The sequence below is a fragment of the Canis aureus genome, chromosome 21 (assembly GCF_053574225.1).
Source record: "Canis aureus isolate CA01 chromosome 21, VMU_Caureus_v.1.0, whole genome shotgun sequence".
NCBI classification, from domain to species: Eukaryota; Metazoa; Chordata; class Mammalia; order Carnivora; family Canidae; genus Canis; species Canis aureus.
Window position 1 is genome coordinate 30142231 of NC_135631.1, and position 17462 is coordinate 30159692.

The following is a 17462-nucleotide window of genomic DNA, read 5'->3' on the forward strand; positions in this document are numbered from 1 at the left end:
CTTGCGACATTATTTGGTTTGGTAAATTCCATAATGAATCCTGTAATATATAAAGATGGCATTGCACGCACCCATTCTTAATGAGATTACATTATAATGGAAATATTTCCTTCCTTCACTCCTACCCAACGCCTGTTTTCTTCCTTTTCCAATTCCCTGAAAGCTTTCTGTCTGCCGTTTGGTTATTGCTGCCACCTCATGTCTCAAAATAAAATTGCAATGGGATTGCCTTTTTCCAAGATCTGCACTAGTGTACAATTTATGGAAATAGCTGTTTAGGAGCAACAGTTGTTTTTCTCTGCACTCTGAAGTGATGACCAAGCGTGGAGAGATTCTGGGTGGTGTCTGTCTCGCAAACAAAATGTGCAGCTGACAAAACAGGAAGGGATTTAAGAGTCCTAAGCCCTAGCATTGACAAACTGCCAGTGTGACCTTGGCATGTACCTCTCCCTCTTCAAACTGGGCTTCATGCTTTGAAAGATCTATTCTAGCTTTAACATTTTTTTAAAATTCTGTGTTGTTTTGTTATAACAACATGGCCCTTCTATGTGATTCTCTTCATTTCTTTGAGCTGAAGTTCTCAGTGTTGAACCTGTTTTCCTTTAGAACTATGTTAAATAGATGTCCTCATTTCACTGCGCAAGTAGGTAGTTTTTTTTTTTTAATTTTTTAAAGGGTTTTATTTATTTATTCATGAAAGACAGAGAGAGAGGCGAGAGACACGCAGAGACACAGGCAGAGGAAGAAGCAGGCCCCATGCAGAGAGCCCAATGTGGGACTCGATCCCGGGTCTCCAGGATCAGGCCCTGGGCTGAAGGTGGTGCTAAGCCGCCGAGCCACCGGGGCTGCCCCCGCAAGTAGGTAGTTTTGACAGCTCTCCTTTGCTTGGTTAGAAACGGATCTGAAGGGGCTCCTGGTGGCTCAGTGGTTAAGCTTCTGCCTTTGGCCTGGGGTGTGACCCCGGGGTCCCCAGATCGAGTCCCGAATCGAGCTCCCCTCGGGGAGCCTGCTTCTCCCTCTGCCTGTGTCTCTGTTTCTCTCCGTGTCTGTCATGAATAAATAAATAAAATTTTTTAAAAAAGAAAGAAACAGATCTGAAGATTGTCTACTGTTAGTGCCATCTTCATCAGAGTGGCATTTCCCTGATTTGTTTAGTTTTTTGTGGGCTTCCTTAGCCCAACTTTGTACTTGGAGTACATGTTAAGATTACAAAGTCAAGTGTGTTGTCTCTAGAGTTCCCAGATTTAAAAAACAAACAAAAAACCCCCAGCCCAAATCCAGATTTTAAAAGATTTATAATTATACTCTTCAGTTTTCTTTGGCATTTTGAAATAGAGCACTAATATTTCCATTGGCTAGAAAGAAATCTGAAGGCAGAAAATTTTCTAGACCCAGGAGAGGGAATGCAGATGGGGTTGGCTATATGTGTTGGAAATTTTCTTCGATCCGGAAGAACATTACAATTTGGCAAAACCTTTCTTTGAGGATTCTGTTATTTTAAAGTGGCTTTGTAACAAAGATTTTGTTTATTTGTAGCATTTTAGCAGATGCGTTAGTTGTTGTTCTTTCTCTTGGTCAGGCTGTGAGTTAGTCCTTCATAATTCTGTTGGTGGGTGAGGCAAAGGCAAGGGAACATACTGCCTCACGTTTAACTAGTTTAGTCTCAATTGTTGAAAGGTCTTTTATAGACTCCATTCCTTGAGCCTCTCTTGGGCAGAGAACCTGTTGAATAAATTAAAAATGGGTTTGGGCCTGCAGTTATCAATTAGGTTTAGATATAGTCCCTGTTCAAAGGGGCATGAATCATAATTAAGTACAGTTTGCTTTGCCACTGTCCTTTGTTTTCAAATTTTCAGATAAGTTTCAGTGATGTTGTTCAATCCGTCATGACCAAATTGTGCGAGTAACATCTTGAGACTCACGGCCTCAAGTGACTGGCTTACTGCTAAATATAACCCTTATTGATTTATTTCAAACTACTAATTTTGATAGTCTATTGAAAAAGTAACTGTTACTACTGTCAAGTTTATTTGGCACAATTCCTTCTAAGTTTTAGCAGTCTGATAATTTCATCATCTTTTTTTGCTACTGAAACCTTTCTTTTCTAATTCTTTAGTTTTACTAAAAATTGCTACCGGATTTCTGTTTATTATTCAATTATTACTGATTTTACCCCCCAAACTGAATACTGGATGAAGGCATATGGTGGCTTTAATGGTGGTGGCAAAGAGCCGAGCCTCCGAAGTCACATCTCCAGAGTCAGAGTCCCAGCCTTACTTTGCTCTGTGACCTCTGGCAAGTTATTTAACTGCTGTGAACTTTGGTTTCCTACTATGTAGAAGGGAAATTATAATAGGAACTACCTAATAGGATTGTTATAGTGAGTAAATGTAGATAGAGAAGATTATCCAGTTCAACACTAGTTAAAATAAATTCCAAGATATTTTATGTATTTTTTTGATTCCTGCAAATGTTCCTTATTTGGGGTTTGTCTTTCCAAAGCTAGGGAAAATCATATCTGAGTGTTAATCCTATATCTAGTTGTATATAAATTTTTTTCTTGGCTTCTCAATTGTGTTGTAGTTCCGACCTTAGGTGAGGTGACTGAGGAGAGAAGGTACAGGAGGACCAGAACGTGATCCTTGAGGGCTCATGATGTGGTCAGGATGGATGGTTCACTGGAGACGTGTAGCCTGGCCCACTCTCTTGGCCTCCACAAGGAAGCCTTCTCTCACTTCCTGGACGAGGTCAGACCACAGGAATAGGCTCCCGTGGCACTGTCCTTTATAATGAAATAATTGTTTCTTTTTGTTCAGTGCCTTTCTCTTGCTGCAATACAATACGTTCCGTGATGCCAGAAACTGCCTTTTCCTTCATGGTGTTTCTAGTTCCTAGTGCATGTGAATGGCAAACAAACACAGGTGTATGGCACATATTTGTTGAATGATTAAACAAACCCTCACATTAGAGATGAAGAAACCAAGATGCATCTCATATGTGACTTATCCCAAGTCACATGCTTTCCCCTTCTAGTAGAGCTCTGGTTTCCAGTCCCCCACACTGCAGTCAGCGCTCTTTGCTCTTTCTCCCACATTATGAAAATATAAGTCTAGAGAGGAGATAGACGATATGTACAAGTAGCTATTGCAGAGGCAGAGTACACCCACTCCAGGGGACCAGGGAAATGGAAGCGAATAAAAAGTCCCTTCGTCAAGGGTTGGATGGTAGGTACAGGAAGGGTTTAATGACGGAGAAGATGGTTGAACTATATACTTACACTGATAGATTTTTGGATGCAAGAGTGTGGGAAAAATCACACCAGCCGTCAACAGTATTTAGTTATTGTATGTGTCATTTTAGTCTTGATATTATTAATGTCATTATTTCAAGAAATCTGTGTAATAGAGTATACGTCAGCCAGCTAACGATCTTGTCTTATTTCAGTGAACAACGTGGGAATGTCATATGAGTATCCCGAATACTTTTTGGATGTTCCTGACTTGGACAATGTAAGTCTTTCTTTGCATAGTATGGTAACAAAAAGAATGCATGTGAATATTGGAGAGGCAGTATGGTATACTGGTTCACAGTGTGAACACTGGAGTCCGCCTGCCCGAGGTTCACACTCTGGCTCTTGGGCTCATCTGACTCATCCCTGAGTTACTGGAGATGATCCCAACCACACTTAGTGTCCATTCCCACCTCCATAAAATAGGCAACTTCATAGGGATGTTAGAAGGATTGAATGAGAAAATGTAACCTCATTAGTATAGTGCCAGGTTCAATAAGAACTCATTGTATTATTTTTATTTCTATTTTTATTATATCAAAATAGCTCTGTTTTAAGTATCAGGATTCTAAACATCAATTTAGAAATCATAAATATGTTAATATTAAAGCAATATGGTTGATTCAGGTAAACCTACCAAAATGAAAGGTGTATTCTTGCAGCATGCATCATTCTTTAATGAAAATTAGAAAAGCATATCATTGAAGAAATATGTGAATTTTAAAAAATTGTTGAGGATCTCAGATTCAATAATTTCTCCTTTTGATATTAGCAGAAAGAAAATAGCATATTTATTTTAGATTTAGTGTCTTTTGCTTCCAGAATTTCCTTAATACATCTACCTTAAACTTTGCATATTAGCATGAATTGCTGCTTTTGGTAGAAAAGTACTATAACACTGAGAGTAAAATAAAATCTGCCTCTCTACCCTGACTCCTATCATTTTCCAGTATTTGTCTCTATGTGGGGAAATACTCTGTGGTTTGCTAGATCACTTACATAAATATCTAATATGGTTCCTTCCATGATCACATGTATATAAAATTATCAATATTTTCTTTTGCAGACCATCAAGAAACTGATTAATATTAATGTTCTTTCTGTTTGTAAGGTAAGCAGCTTCTTTATAAATATGTCATCCTTTTTTGGTTCGTTCTATTTAAAAATCACATGATCACTTTGTTCTCTTCAAACTCCTGTTTTCCACGTAAGTATGTATTCCAGATGAAGGCCGTCTGTTTCCTTATGTCTTCAGGAAGTAGAAAGAGCTGAAGATCCAAAAAATGTATAATTTTGCTTTTTAACAACCGGACAGAGATACCTGGGAGGCTTAGTGGTTGAGCGTCTGCCTTCGGCTCGGCGTGACTCTGGGATCCTGGGATCAAGTCCCCACATCGGGCTCCCTACGGGGAGCCTGTTTCTCCCTCTCCCTGTGTCTCTGCCTCTCTCTCTGTGTCTCATGAATAAATACATAAAATGTATTTTATACACCAAACATATGCAAACAGTGTAGTAGGCCCTGGGACCTCACAAACTAGCTTAGACCAAGGATTGATTGTTATAGAGTTTTCATCTACACACAGTTCTTCACTGATAAATTATTTCCATTTTGTATCCCCTGTGACCATGTAAATGGATGAGTTAAATGTTGGGGTAGTGTGGGGCTGTAATGCAAGAGTGACTGTTATTAGGCACACATGGTTTCTAGTTGGTGGGCATGCTATTTGTATGTGCTACCCAAAGACACCACAGCTAATCATGTGCTAACAGGAAGAATAGGTAGCAAATATGAGCCTCTGAGCACACTTTGTGTGTTAGCAGTCACTAAAAGTAAGGTACTGTACCTTGATTATACATCCTCGCCTAGCAGAGAGTAGTGCCTGAGGCAGAAGCTCCATAGGCAATGCTTCACATTTGAACATACAGCAGTCCCCCTTGTCCCCAGGGCATATGTTCTGAGACTTCCAATGGATGCCTGAGACCGCAGCTACTCCCAGACCCTATACATACATACTTTCCAGTATGGACATACCCATGATACACTTTAATTTATAAATAAGACTCAGTAAGAGATTAACAATAATAGTAAAATGGAATGACTGTAACAATATACTATAATAAAATTTATATGAATGTGGTCTCTCTCTCAAAATATCTGATGGTACTGTACGCACCGTTTGTGATGATGTGAGATGGTAAAATGCCTATGCGATGAGATGAAGTGAGAGGAAGGACGTAGGCGCTGTGACCTGGTGTTAGGCTGCTACTGACCTTCTGACGGTGTAGGTCAGAGGAGGATCATCTGCTTCCAGACCGCAGTTGACCTGGGTTGACTGTGGGTAACTTGAAACCTTGGGAAGATAAGGAGGAGCTATTATGGGGCCCCTGGGTGGCCCAGTGGTTGAGTGGCTACCTTCAGCTCAGGGCGTGACCCCAGGGTCTCAGGATTGAGTCCCACATCGGCCTCCTGGTAAGGAACCTGCTTCTCCCTCTGCCTGTGTCTCTGCCCCTGTCTTTGTATCTCTCATGAATAAATAAATAAAATCTTAAAACAAAAAAAAAAAAAAGAGGGGGAGCCATTGTACTGACAAAAGCCAAATCCATTTTCTTACATACTCGATTTAAGGAAATAAAAAAATACTTCAAAACTATCAGAATTAACCAGATAAATATAAATACAAATGAGAACTTAATTACTAATTTTCACTTTATGGCACAGACTTGATCTTTTTCACTATTGGGAATGTTCAAAGAAAAATTCTCTTTATGTCTTCATGTCCTGAGAAATCGTATCTGTTACCTGCTTTGATTTCAAGTGCAAGGACCCTAAAATCTCATGCCTTGTCCAACTTTTCATGTATGGCTATGCCCATTTCCTTGGGTAATATAATATATATGTTGCTTTTCAAGTGCTTAGGTAATTCCGGTTTGTTTTGGTTTTTTTTAAGATTTTATTTATTTATTAGAGAGAGAGAGGCAGAGGGAGAAGCAGGCTCCATGCAGGGAGCCTGACGTGGGACTTGATCCCGGTCTCCAGGATCACTCCCCAGGCCGAAGGCAGGCGCTAAACCACTGAGCCACCCAAGCTGCCCGGTAATTCAGTTTTTATGTGATCTTATACAATTTTAGCAATATGTGGGTTCACATAAACCAGCTACCAAAACGAAAGCTTCACCGTTGCTGTATGCATACCATGTAACATTTGGTAGCTCGCTACTTAAAGGCACTTCATCCGATTTATATTGTAATATGACAGTTTTATAAAAGAAATAATTACTATGTCTTTTCCACTGTTGTTTTTAACCAGCGTTTTTTCTTACATAAGATTCGGTTTAAGTAAGATAAACTACTAACAAGTGGATCTTTGAGTAGATTTGGAGCAAGATCCAACACACACAAAATGGATGCTTTTAAAACATGGTCGATATGAATAGATCTGTTTAGGCTTTTTTTTCTTTAAGGTTTTTTTTTTATTTATTTGAGAAAGAGTGCTTGTGTGCGTGCGTGCAAGAGAGAGAGAGCGTGAGCAGCGGGGAGGGGCCGAGGAGAGGGAGAAGCAGACTCCCCCTGAGCACAGAGCCCAGGACTCGATCATGACCTGAGCCTAAGACAGTCTCTTGACCAGCTGAGCCACCCGGGTGCCGTCTGTAAGTTTGGAAGGTATTTCCCTTGGCACACCTGTATAAATGTTAACATTCTTCAATAAACTGTGTGAGGTTTTGAGAGATAATTAAATAACTCTACAATTTACTAGTTGTATGACCTTGAACAAATTACCTGCCCTCTGTGCTTCAGTTTTTCATCTGTAAATTAAGGGTGTTAATCTCTTTACCTCATAGAGTCATTTTGGGAATTGAACAAGGTCATATGTGCAAATCTCTTAGAAGAGTACGCAAATCATCGTAAGGCCCCTAAAGAATGTCACTAAATGTTACTTCAGATTTGTAGTAAATATATGCAACCGTGAGTTTATTTTTTAGCAAGCAAAGTGTTTTGTTCAAAATTAACATTCTGGTCTATGATTTGTGGTTTTGCCTTTTGAAATGACTGATGTGTTCTATTGTTTTGATTATCTTTTCTGGAACATCTGGCCAAATGCCTAAAAATAATGAGTGTTAAAACTATGTACATGTATTTCTTAATATGTTTTAATGAGTTAATGATGAAAAATATGTTTAAGTGTTTAAACTCGATTTTACAGCAGTGTTAATTCTGATCATTGTAACTCCTGTCAGATGCGTGCAAAGTCTTTACTCTAGATACGTTAGTATTTTCTCCTACAACGTCCTGCTTTTATCAGTGTACTTAAATGTTTGTGTACCTTTGTAATATAAAACCCTGGCCACCTCCAACTCCCAAAAGATGTGTTTTTGGCTGGCAGTCTATAGAACACTAATGATAAAAGGCTGGGGTCTTGACCTTGACCTGTGCGAACCCATCTGCCTGCTGTGCTCCATGGCCACGCCGCATCTGAGCAAGAGCAGGGTGTGATGGTGGTAGCTCCTCATGTCCCTGCTTGAAGATGAGTAGTTCTGGGAGGCATTGTGGATGGAGCCGTTCAAGTCCAGCGCCACGGTATCATACCGCTCAGGTTCTTTAAAACAACAATGAGGTAATAACGAGGCACCAGTCCTAAGATCTGGACAGATTACAAAATGCTTCTCCCACTTCTTCAATCTTCCTCTTCCACTTTCTCTTTTCACGTTGGCATATGTATTTGTTCCCACGAAATGAGTTGGGGGGGCGGGGCATGCTGACTTATTAAACACGTCCTGTCATACCCCACCGTGAATCCTATTACTGGGAAGTGTCACCGCCAGATGAACTGGATAGATAGTCTGAACACGTGTGTGTATAAGCCTGATTTTTGCAAATTAAGTCCCATTTACAAAGCAGTAAGGGAGTTTGCTATTTAAACCACTTGTACATTACGCTAACTAATCATCCTTTAATTTCTCCTTCATGTAAACATGAATTTTCCTGTGCCTTTGTGATGGGCACTTTTAGTGGAAAAACAGTCTAAAACTCTTGCTTTATTCGTCATGGAACCTGATGCATCTGGAGGACAGCCAAGTGGTCTTTGTGCCGTAAACAGGATCTGAGGGGTTGGCATCTCGGTGGCACAGTTGACTAGCGAGTACTCGTTCAGGGGGAGAATGTTTGACTCGAGCAGCGGGAGGCGAGGGTCGTGCGTTGGATGACCAACCAGCGGCCGGGGGGGTGGGGGGGACTGAGGATGCGACTGCGGGAGCTTGGGTGCCGGGCGCAGGAGGATGGAGAGCCCTGGGAAGCCTAAGAGCAGAAGGAAGGTATGATCCCATGGACCTTTAAAGAGGCGGGTCTGGTGGCAGAGTGACATGGCCTGTGTGTTCCGTGGTGTGGGTGTTTATTTTCTTTGTCCTGAACAAAGGGCCTTCACCTTGATGAGGTTTTCTGTGTGAGGCTCCCAGGTTTATGTCCTTTGGTGCTGCTGTGATTTGCCCTAGGGTGTATTGTCCCTGTTGTGCTTTAGTTGACTGTGTTACGTTCCCAGGGCCAGGGCTGCATTTTCCATAGAAATGTAACTTTTGTTGGGAGCCCCAGGGTAACTTAAAAGAAGATGAAAATTGGTCTGGCTCTAGAATCTTAGAAGATTTTATGGTGGCTGGACATCAGGGGATCTGGGGCAGGGGTGTCTGCCGCCTAATGTCGTAACACGTATACTGAAAAAGGTTTGTACAAGAAAGAGAACAGCGTCTTCTCATCTTCGGGCTGCTCCAAGTTTTATGTCCTCGCCAAACCACGTAGTAGGGAACGGCCGGCTGAGAAGTCACCGTGCCCTGGCCGTCACGGGTTTGTGCCCTTAGTTTGGAGCTGTTTGCTGGGGAAGCCCCCGCAGCTTGTTGTAGGTCCTGGGCCGCTTCGCGAACACTGAATGACCTGGTCCCTCGGGCCAGGATTAGGGCTTGGTCCGGGTGCAGAGGACTCTAAAAGGTCGCTTCTGTTCTACGTGCCAACAGAGGACTAATAAAAACGAGATATCCTGGCCAGAGAAATTGTGGGTCATCCCCGGTGCAGGCTGGTGAGTGGTCCCGGGAAGTCGGGTACTGTTAACCAGAATAGTTCTGACCTTGGAGCCCTGCCACGTGACCCTGGCACCCAGCTTGGCCCTCCCGGCCGCTGTGGGAGACCTGCTTAACGGGAGGTACAGCTGCGAGTGGAAGTCAGCCGGGGAGTTTCTCTGGAGGCCTTGCTGAGAGCCTTGCGGTCTTGCTCTCGGCCTCTGCCGCGTGGGGAAGTGCAGGCGGGAAGAGCGGGGGTGTGGAAGCTCCGAGGCTGACCCGCATAGCAGGGGGGGCACCCTTCCTCTGGGAGAGAGGCCCTACTGGCCAGGGTGTTGGGGGGTTTTTTTAATGTGATTTCAGATGCTTTGTGACTAAAATCCGAGGTAAGTCTTCCTTCTCAAGAGCAGCGTCACTCGGAGCAGAATTGGGGGCGTTTGGAGGTCACTAAGCCTCCAGGTAGCGACCCGACTCTTCCAAAATGCTGTGGTTTTAGCCTGGGGGGCTTTCCATCTCAGAAGCCCCAGAGTTGGCAAGGGAAACTGGTACTGCGTTGATTGCTGGGGGGGAGTCGTGGTCCCAGGCCTCAGAGGGACTTTAGTGACAGTTTTAGGGTATCTTGAGGCGACCCTGCCGGAACAGTATTAGCTGAACTCCCTGCAGTTCCTGCCTGAGGGTGGGACAGCCGGTCCCTCTGGTGGTCCTGACCTGGGGCTGCGGAGGCCCTGCCGAAGAAGGTGGCCGCGGGTAGTGGGCCTGCGTGGGCTTGACCCCCTCAGGAGAGTCCCAGGCCGCCGACCTGACAGCAGAGAGGCCACCTGGGCCCCTGCAGTACCACCCGGAGCCGGGCGCAGGCGGGGGCGGGTAAGCGCAGCCTCCCCTTGCGGCGAGGGCCCCCGAGCTCTGTTGGGTTCACTGGTCGGGGAGGAGTCTCCCACAGGGGATCCCGATTTAGTTTTTCCTTCATCAGATATTCAGGCAAAGTGGGGGCCCGGAGCTCTGGCCACGGGGCCGCGGGAGCCTCCACGCTCGCGGGTGTCCCCTTGGCCCAGCTTCGGCGGCGCGGGGAGCCCGAGGGCCGGACCCACTTTCTCTGTGTTCTCTGCCGCCCCCAGCCCGGGCCTCCCGCCAGGCAGGTCCAGCACGAATGCTTCCGAGTAAATGAATGAGTCAGAAAACGGAAAACCCTCTGTCTTTGGGATAAGGGGCCCACGTACTGTGTAAGGCCGAGCTTCCACCCACGGTCGGCATCTACACTGACGTGAGCGGCGGGAGCGTGGGACCCGCAGGCGGGTGCCCTCCCGGTTCCAGGCGGGGGTCGCGAGCCCGGCCCGGGTGCGTGTGCCCCGCGCGGACCCCGGCGGCTCGGGTCGTGGTCTCGGGATCTGGACACTCCCACCTCGCGTCCGGCTTCCCCGGGGAAGTCTGAGGGGACGCGCGGACCTGACCTGCCGCCCGACGTGAGCGCGGGGCAGGTGGGGGCAGGTCGTCGGGGGCGAGGCCTGCCCCTCCAGGCCCCTGGCCCCGCTGGGCCTGGGCCTGCGCCGGCTGCTGGGCTCCCTCGTGACACCCGCCCGGCCGTCAGGCCTTGCAGTCGGCTCCCCCCGGGCAGGTACCGCCAGGTGCCCGGTCCTCCTCCCACGGAATACCTGCCTGATGGAGTTGAAGGATTAGCACGGTTTTAACCAAATCAGGCTCTTCCATCCCTATGATTATCTAAAATCAAAGCACTCGGAGTGCTTTGCGTGCTTTTGAGAAGCTATTTTTTCCCTGTTATTACTGCTAGGTAGTCCTCCATCGTGCTCAGCCAGAAGTGCATAAGGCTCCGCTCGGCCCACAGCGTAGGTTAGAAACCTGCGGATGGGGGAAAAGCACAGAAGCCCTGGCTTCCTTCTTAACCTGGATTTGCCTTTGGCATGTGACGCAGTACCAGTAGAGGGAGCCCTCTATTAATTTGGAAATCCACGAGAAGGATCTCTGTTCATCTGTCTAATTGGATTTAATTTAGGGATTGTGCTAAGAACGCCTTCCTCCACCCTGCCCCAAGAATTTACGTTAACAACATTGGGAAATTAATCAATTGTAGGAAGGGAGAGAATGACCTTCAGCCCTGACCCCCACCTGGGGCTTTTTAGATGAAGATGTTCCAAGTTAGTCTCCAGAGTCTTTTAATCCATTTTGAAAGTCACTACCATTATGCTCCTAAAAATTTCCAAATAATTGGGTACATTTAGCCCTTAGAGCCTCACAGTAACAGGGCTGCTTCAGGCATAACTACAAAATGATGGGTTTGCCAAACCGCATGACAACCACTCTTTGCATAGCTTTCATCTGTGAAAAACGAGTGAGTAGTTGTAGATTGGTTCTAAGGTTCTTCCCAGCTCAAAGCAAAGCTAGTTTATAGGAGAGGTGCCTTCTATGTGGGGGAAAATGTGAAAATCTCTTTGAGAACTTTAGAAATTATTTTCTCCTCCTAAAATCTGTCACTTTTTGAGAAGTCAGCTTATTTGGGGAAAATTTAAGTAATGGAAACGTAGCATATCATAATGCGCTAAACTTGGAAAAGCAGTGTATGGGGGTTTATGTGTTTTTTTAATTTTTGTTTAGAGTTTATAGGTTATGCCTTTAAATTCATTATTATCCGTTGGCGTGCAGCCGTCTTGGTTCTGGAAGGTTTTTTTTATTTTTCTTTAGTTCAATTATTTTAACATTTATCAAAATAGAATTTATTATGATAGGAAAAACTTTGTTTTTTTTTATGGTGTGGGGTTGAATTTCAGGTTAATTAATATGTGGTAAGGGGCAGGCCATGGTAAGGAGGGCTGTTAACTTCCATAGACTTAAAACATGATTAAAGAGGAAAATGAAAGAATACCTGGAGACCTCAAAACACTCAAGCTTTTTTTTTTACCTAATTAAGCTTTTGACTACCGCCTACCCCCCAAATCCCCTCTGCATTAAATATTCCATTAGCCATACAGGTGACATTCTAAGAATTTCTAATAAAGTTGTATTCTCAGTGCCAGGGAGCTCAAATTACACAGTTGCTAAAGGAAATGTGTGCTGTGCCATTCCAGCATGACTTCCAATGAGTCACCCTTTAATTCCTCCCAAACAGGCATGGTGTAACATCATTGTCACTTTATGTAATGCTTTTCACTATCAGACTATGATTCTCTAAATTACTGTTAATGATTCCAATTGAAAACTTGTTTAAGGCATTTGTATCTACTTCCTTCTAGTTTGTATGAGTTCGTATTTCAGTCGCTTGAATTCAGATCCTGTTTACCCCACGCAGGTTTCTCTGGGATAAAAGGCAGGGCAGATGTGGACAACGTGGTGATTTGTGATGACCCAATTATTTATATGAACAGCCTGGATCTTGGGGCTTTGCCGAGATTCTAAGGTTAAGTTGTTACGCTTTAAATTCTATTTCTATATAATAGCAATGTGGGTGACAATATTTGTTTTCTTATTTTACTAAGTTGTCTTGAATTTTAATCTTCCCGTTTGGGTTTTTGGTTGTCTTTTTTAGCATAATACACTAGTGTTTTCTTTGTCCTGTTCTCTACAGAAACTGACCAAATCCCAGAGGTTACACGATACAAAAATAATTTGCTTCTAAAATAAATCACTTGCTTGTAAAACAATTTGCGTAATTTGTATAATTTGTTTGTATTACAAGTTTAGGGCTTTTGAGTGTAAAATAAAGTTCCTTTCCATGAGCTCTTGATTACTGATACCAGAGAAGTGAAAGAGAAAAAAAAAAATTATTCATGTTAATTTCTTTCAGAAATAACATTATTTGTAGGGGCTTTTCTAATTACAAAACCATACAAGTGATTGCCGAAAATGTGAGAAAAGTTTAAGAATACTAAGATGGTTACATGTTAATATAACATTTTCAGAGATATTTTTTTTAAGCCAGCCGATGCATTTTTAAGTCTGGTATCTCAGCTAAATGATCTAATAATCCTGATTTGATTTTTTTTATGAGTTAAATCAGCCTCTTATTTATTTCCTAGCCAGAATATATATAGCTGTGGTAATAAATACCAGTAAATATTTCACTCTTGAGATTGAATATGTGGTATTCCCCAGAAAGACTTCTAAATTGAGCTGTCATTGCTAAAGACTTTCATTTATCTTTGTATATTTGTATACTCTATGGCCAACTTGCATACAAAGTAACACAATATCTAGATGCAATATGATATATATTGACCTTTCTCCCTTTGATTTTAGGCTTCTGGGACTTTTTTTGTGGCAAAGATTGATGAAACTGTCACTAAAATATATATATATATATATATATATATATATATATATATATATATGAAATCTTTAAATCCTTTTTTTTTCTGCAAAGATTTGAAGCTCTCATTGTTGGAGAGGTACTACTGCAGCAACTTTTATAACTTTTTAGGAAAGAATTAAATTTAAATTGTCAGCTCTACACTTTTGGAAACGACTTCAACACAGAAGAAAACAAGTCTAGAGATCATGTTTACTGCTACTTTTCTAATATTCTTAACCACTGAACTTACAAGTTATGGTAACTTTATTTTAGCAGTATCTTAAAAGGAACAAAAAATTTCCTGGTACAGCAATTATCACCTGCAGATGGCCTAAAATTAGCATATTGAGTTAACTCCAGAAACAGCTTGTGAGCTGTGAAATGGGAGTTCAGATAGATAGTGAGATTTCACAGAAACGCTTGGTATATGGTATAAATAACCAGATATCAAGATACCAATCGATGCATGCAAAGTAAAATGAGACTACTAATAGCTTAGTTAAAATATCCTATGTAAAACTTGATGTCAAGGAGATTTATTTTGATGTTGAACATGGTGAAGCCTCTCTGCTTATGCATAGAATTTTAAGAATTATTTGTATATGCACATGAAAACAAAGAAGGCTTGAAGTCGAATTTATTATGGCTTATAATCTGATTAGAAGAAAAGAGAATTTAGGGACCCCTGGGTGGCTCAGTGGTTGAGCGTCTCCCTTCAGTTCAGGGCATGACCCCGGGGTCCTGGGATCGAGTCCCACATCGGGCTCCCTGCAGGGAGCCTGCTTCTCCTTCTGCCTGTGTCTCTGCCTCTCTCTGTGTGTCTCTCATGAATGAATAAATAAAATCTTTAAAAGAAGAAAAGCGAATTTAAGTATAGATGAAAGCGTTATTAATCAGATTTATAAAAGCATGGCAGATTTCAAGTTAACTTTTCTTAGGCTTTGCGGTATTATTATTTGACAGATCAAAAAAGATCCCATTTTGTGGCAAGGAGAAATAGTTTAGAGCCAGAATTCAAAAGGAGAAGCTAATGAACAATGCAAAAGAATTAACTTTTTCATGAGAGGACTTGATGGATTATTTGGTCATTGGGCATCCAACAAGTATTTCTGGTCCTTTAATACCTAGGTGTCAAAAACACTGCTTCTTCCTTCATCTTTATGTTAAGTTACTTAAACTTGAGGGGTTTTATTTTTGTTTTTTAAGATTTATTTACTTATTTAAGAGAGAGCACACATGCACGTGCGAGAAGGGGGAGGAGCAGAGGGAGAGGGACAAGCAGACTCTGAGCTGAGTGTGAAGTCGGGTGTGGGGCTCTATCCCACGAACCTGAGATATGACTGGATCCAAAACCAAGAGTTAGACACTCAACTGGACTGAGCCACCCAGGAGCCCCTGAACTTCTTGAGTTTTAATTCACGTGTATAAAGAATACATTTTGGTGCTTGCTTCAGCAGCAGTATACTTACTAAAATTGAAATGATATGGAGATAGCATGGCCCATATACAAGGATGACCTAGAAATTCATGCAGCATTCCATAATTTTGATGTTAACTTATTGTGGTAATCCTTTCGCAGTATATACGTATATCAAATCATTATTCTGTAGAGCTTAAACTAATACAGTTTACATCAGTTATATCTTACTAAAACTGAGAGGGGAAGGATATGTTTTGAACATGTTTGTACATCAAAGACCATCCCACAAATATTTAATATTTACCTATTAATGTAGTTTTGTAAGTAAGATTCTATCTTACAGGGTTTTATTTTGTCTCTGATTGTGGATAATTGTTTTTGCCATTCAGAAAGGAAACATTTAATGTATGACATGCACACAGTGTAAGGAAAAAATAGCTCCCCATGCATGCATTTGTATTTCTTCAATATCCCAGCTAAAGTAATATTTCTTATTGGATATATTTAGGGATGTAAATTTATATCTTGGAAAAAATCTAAATTGAACTTTACAATTCTGCACAACCACTTGTTCATAGCCATATAGTTCTGGGTTCCCTGGTCAGAATAAAAGAATCTATCGACAGGTTTTGTAGACTTCCCTGGTAGCTTTTCAGGGTGATCACTGGCTACAAATCCCATCCTTTCCTTTTGTGTCGGGGGGCCAGTCATCGCTACCCCAGTGAACTCCACTTAGCTAGTCTTCAGTTAACAAGTCTCATTTCCTCTTATAGATGCGTGCACATGTGTACACGTGCATGCACACATATACACAAGCAGGCACGCATGCGCACATCCCTGCCATGGGGCGAGAACAGTCTATTGTCAGTCTCCTTATTCTGTTTCTGGTGATCCCAGGACTTGGAGGACCAAATGATCGCTTCTCTCCATGGAGTGCTTGGGGACCTCTTACGTTAGCTAAGCATTATGGTCCCCTGATGAAATGTGCTAAATAAAAAATGTTTTCAGGTGTTGCTAGGAATGCACCTAACCGAGGCTTACGATACAATGCTTCACAACTGTTGATATACCTGAAGTACGTCCGTTTGTGTGAGCGTGGGAAACTGTCCATGATGTAGTATGATATGCAGGTTGCATGACATCTATCACAGGATGCACGTGAATTTCTTTATAAACTCCATTCAACAGAAGTTTCTTTAAAATCCATCAGTTCTATGGCGGACATTGTAGTTTCTTGCAGCTGCTTGACTTTGTATTCTATTCCTTCAACTGTAATATTTTTTCTGCCTGATGAATTCCCATTTATTCTTTCAGAACTTAACTGAAATGCAATCTGTGAAGCTCTAGACCTGATTCCTGAGACATAACTAGTTTTTCTCCTAAGGTTTAGTGCTCTCTGTTCTTACCTCTATTGTCCCACTAATACTATGTCTTGCAATGATTTGTTTCTACGTACGTCTGTTCTCCAGCTAGGTAGTGAGCTCCTGTCACCCAGCCCAGGTTCAAGTATATCACGTGGCCTCGACTAAACAAGAGAATGTCTCTTTATTACCTCAGGTTGCTCAGGCCATAAGTTGATAAACATAGAACATTTTGAGAGCCCTGAGAGCTCTTTTTTCTCCTGGGTTTGATAAAGTAATATCCACTGTATTTTGTGATTGTAGTTCTTTAACTCAATCATATGATTATTAAGATATTTTTTAAAACTTCATTGAGGGACAACTGTGTGGCTCAGTTGGTGAAACATCTGCCTTCATCTCAGGTCATGACCCCGGGGAACTGGGATTGAGCCCCATAGCTCCCTGCTCCGCAGGAACCTGCCTCTTCCCCTCCCTTCCCCTCTGCTCGTGGTCTCTTTCTCTCTCAAATAAATGAATAAAATCTTTTTAAAAACTTCACTGAGAGGCAGCCCCAGTGGCCCAATGGTTTAGCGCCGCCTTCAGCCCGGGGTGTGATCCTGGAGACCTGGGATCGAGTCCCGCGTCAGGCTCCCTGCACGGAGCCTGCTTCTCCCTCTGCCTGTCTGTCTCTCTCTCTCTCTCTCTCTCTGTCATGAATGAATAAATAAAATCTTTTAAAAAAATAAATAAAAAATAATAATAAAAAAATAAAAACTTCACTGAAGAATAATTTATAAACCAATAAAATTCATCCACTTTCAGTATATAATTAAAGGGTAAATAAATTCACAAAGTTGTGCATTTATCACTGAATCCAATTTTAGAAAAATTCCATTACCCCAAGAAGATCCCAACTGAGGTATTCTTAAGTACTGATGGAATGATGGAACTGTCCAGAAACTTGTGTTGTGGGTTGAACTTGATGATCTCAAACTTTATCATTGTTTTTGGCTCTGGACTGTGTTGGATACAACATATGTACAAGAGGCCTGCATACTTGGTGGTGCTGCATCCT

The 17462-nt window shown here is 42.3% G+C and overlaps 1 protein-coding gene and 1 non-coding gene across 3 annotated transcripts in view; both read left to right on the forward strand.

Moving 5' to 3' along the window:
• HSD17B12 (hydroxysteroid 17-beta dehydrogenase 12) overlaps positions 1–17462 on the forward strand; it is a 153779-nt gene that overhangs the window by 113064 nt on the left and 23253 nt on the right. For both annotated transcript variants that reach the window (XM_077863709.1, XM_077863711.1), the window contains 2 exons: positions 3445–3509; positions 4356–4400. In XM_077863709.1, coding sequence (XP_077719835.1) covers positions 3445–3509; positions 4356–4400 — 110 coding nt within the window. The remainder of the gene's footprint in view (positions 1–3444; positions 3510–4355; positions 4401–17462) is intronic.
• Positions 15069–15174, forward strand: LOC144293556 (U6 spliceosomal RNA). The gene has a single exon (XR_013360764.1). It is a non-coding gene; the product is annotated as a U6 spliceosomal RNA (small nuclear RNA).